This window comes from Pteropus vampyrus, unplaced genomic scaffold, assembly GCF_000151845.1.
Source record: "Pteropus vampyrus isolate Shadow unplaced genomic scaffold, Pvam_2.0 Scaffold36, whole genome shotgun sequence".
Lineage (NCBI taxonomy): Eukaryota > Metazoa > Chordata > Mammalia > Chiroptera > Pteropodidae > Pteropus > Pteropus vampyrus.
In genome coordinates, this window is record NW_011888817.1 from 1,794,929 (window position 1) to 1,798,045 (window position 3,117).

The following is a 3,117-nucleotide window of genomic DNA, read 5'->3' on the forward strand; positions in this document are numbered from 1 at the left end:
CAGGGAGACAGAGGAGCAAACAGGGCAATCAGAATCCTTGAAGGCCTGGAGTAGGGACTAAACTCTAACCTGGGCAGGTACTGCACCCTACAGGGGCTCTTAGGCCTTCCTGGACAGAGCTTGGGGGACAGGCCTCCAGTTAGGGCCTCCACATCCAGCAGCCCTCCCATTACTTCCTGTCCCCAAACTCCCATACCTGGTGGTTAGCGGGGAGGCTACCCCCACGCTTGTGCCACGTGACTTGGGCGTGGGTCTGTCCAGGGACCACGCAGTTCAGATCCAAGGTCTGCCCCTCGGCCACATCTGAAGATGATGACTCAATTCTGATGGGCACAGCACTGCCAGGGACTGGGGGCACAGAAACATCGAGTCGGGTCTTTGGCCGTCATCAGACTTGAGAACAATTAGGTTGGAGGACTCCTCAGCCATAGAAGCCCCCACCCCCAAGGTAATAATAGTTAACACTTGTTGAGCACTTACGGTGAGCCAGGCACTATTTTAAGCACTTTCTGTGTATTAACTCATTTAGTCCTCACAAAATTCATAAGCTTTCTGCGATGACAGAAGTGTTCTATCTGCACTGTCCAATACAGTGGCCACTAACTGCATGTGGCCATTGAGTACTTGAAATACGAAGATGCGAATTTTAAATTTTAACTAATTTAATTGCCACATGTGGCTAGTGGCCTTGGTATTGGACACTCCTGGTCCCTTCCAGGGCCTTCATCAGACTCACCGGAGGGGCTGCCGGCGTTGGGGGAGACCGAGACCACGATGGAAGCCTCCCGGGCATCGATGTTGTTGTTTGCTCGGCACACGTACTCACCGGAGTCGGCCACGGACATCTGGTACAGCCTCAGGTGGGAGCCATGGGCCTGGGGGGCAGGATGGGGAAGGAGGGGGAGAGGGAGTTGAGGGGCCAAGGAGTTACTGGCTGGGTCAGGCCTCCTCCCAAGCCTCCCTCGTAAGACCCACTGAGGCTGCCCACTATCCGCCCAGGGTGGGAGGGAGGACAGCCTCGGGACTGCCAGCTAATGCTTCGGGTTCTTTGTCCATGGGGCTGTCCCTGATCTGCCCAGGAGGCAAAGGTCCCATCCCACTGCTAAGCTCTACTCTGTACCTGGTGTCGGGTGGGAAGGCTGCCCCCACGCTTGTACCACGTGATGGTGGCCTGGGGCTGCCCAGCGACCACACAGTTCAGATCCAAGGTCTGCCCTTCGACCACTGCAGGGGATGAGGACTCAATTTTGATTGGTGGGGAGACACTGGGCACTGGGGACAAAGAGGGTCAGATGTAGCTAGAGTCAGACAACAATGACGGTGCCAGGGACCTCTGTGCATCCCCCTGCACCCACTTCCTGGACACCCGGCCTTATGAGCTCTCACCGTGGGAGGTGCCGCTGCCCTGGATGGTGACAATGAGCGAGGTCTCCTGGGACCCGACACCATTACTGACATGACACACGTACTCGCCCGAGTCCGCTGGCGTCACCTGGGGGATCCGTAGCCGGGAGCCCACGATCTGAGGGGGAGCAAGGATCAGTAGGTGGGGGCAGCACCTCCATGTCTCAGGCACCGCATCTGCCGCTGGACTCTAGGAGCCTCCCTGCCTTGCCTGGGGCCGACCCCTGCCCTGGCCTCCTTCAGAACTCCCTCAGTGGCCTTCTTGAGGCTTCGGACTGGGGTGGACAGCGCCTCTAGCCTTTGAACTATTCTCACCCATCAGCCCTGCAGAAAGCCCGCCGCAGCTCTCCCCAGGGTACAGCAACTTCACAGTACCCTGCTATGGCTCCTATTACACTGTTGTCAGGTGGCATGTATGACTCTCTCTAGCCCATGAGCTTCCTGAGAGCAGGCACCTGCTCATTCCATTTAGGATACTTAGCGCCAGGCACAGGACTTGGCCTGGAGCAGGTTCTCGGGGAAATGGAGTGAATGACTGAATCATAAACTGTTGTGTTAAAATACAGGATTCAACTGAGGTTGGAGGGACTCAGCTCTGTATCCTCAAAAATGGTCCAGAGCCCATGTACGATAACATTCAATGTTTGTTGAATGACTGAATGAGCACAGAAGAGGTGCTGAGAGTGCCTCTTGATTCCTGTCGGGGCCAGTACATCCAGCTTTTGTCCCCCCTATGTGCTGGCTGGTACCTGGTGTCGGCTGGGTAGGCTGCTTCCACGCTTATACCAGGTGATGGTGTGGGGGGCTTGGCTGGCCACTATGCAGTTGAGGTCCAGGGTATGTCCATTGGCCAGGGAGGCTGAGGAGGACTCGATGCGGACGGGGTACACCACACTCTGGGCTGGGAGGGCGAGACGGGAGGCAAGGTGTGGTTGCCGCTGAGGGTGGAGAGGCCATAGCTGCCCCCTGCCATTTGCTATGACACCTGAGACACTCACAGTGGGAGGGGCCGGGGTGCTGCTGGATGGTGACGAGGACTGAGGCTTCCTGAGTGCCTGAGCTGCTGCCCACACGGCACACATACTCTCCAGAGTCAGCTGGAGTCACCTGGGACAGCCGCAGCCTTGAGCCATGTACCTGGGAGGGGCAGGAGGGTGGCAGGCTCAGGGCTGGGCACTGGGGCTCACAGCCAGACTCCTGCCCCATTCCCTGGCTCCTCGCAGCCTGATCCACCCCCGCTGGAGCTTGAAGAAAGCTGTTCCAGGGCGGACCACCATTCGTGACCCTTCAATTCTCCTGTCTCAGTGTCGAGACTGGGTTCAGCAGAAAGAAGTAGGGGACCAGCATTTGTTGATGTGCTAGGGCAGGTGAAGTGGGCAGGTGAAGTGGGCAGCATGAGCACATTTGACAGACGAGGACACTGAAGATCAGGAAAGGTCAAATGGCTGGCCTAAAGTCACGCAGGCGGCCAGAGGCAGGGAGTAGCATCTGAACTCGAGTATGCATGAATTCAAAGCATATGCTCCTTATTCTGTAGTAACAAGGATCCTTCAGCCCCCCCCAACCCCGCATTAGCTCCCTGCTTCCTACCTGGTGCCGGGCGGGGAGGCTGCCCCCGCGCTTGTGCCACGTGACCTGGGCGTGGGCCTGCCCAGTAACCAGGCAGTTCAAATCCAGGGTCTGCCCTTCAGCCACGTGTGAGGAGGACGACTC

General features: G+C 57.7%; 1 protein-coding gene across 1 annotated transcript in view; it reads right to left on the reverse strand.

The window, feature by feature from the left end:
• HSPG2 (heparan sulfate proteoglycan 2) overlaps positions 1-3,117 on the reverse strand; it is a 65,005-nt gene that overhangs the window by 21,095 nt on the left and 40,793 nt on the right. Inside the window, exons 54-59 of the mRNA XM_023529396.1 lie at positions 2,403-2,541; positions 2,154-2,305; positions 1,387-1,522; positions 1,121-1,272; positions 737-875; positions 197-348 (exon numbers count right to left, since the gene is read on the reverse strand). Of these exons, the coding sequence (XP_023385164.1) occupies positions 197-348; positions 737-875; positions 1,121-1,272; positions 1,387-1,522; positions 2,154-2,305; positions 2,403-2,541 (870 nt within the window). The remainder of the gene's footprint in view (positions 1-196; positions 349-736; positions 876-1,120; positions 1,273-1,386; positions 1,523-2,153; positions 2,306-2,402; positions 2,542-3,117) is intronic.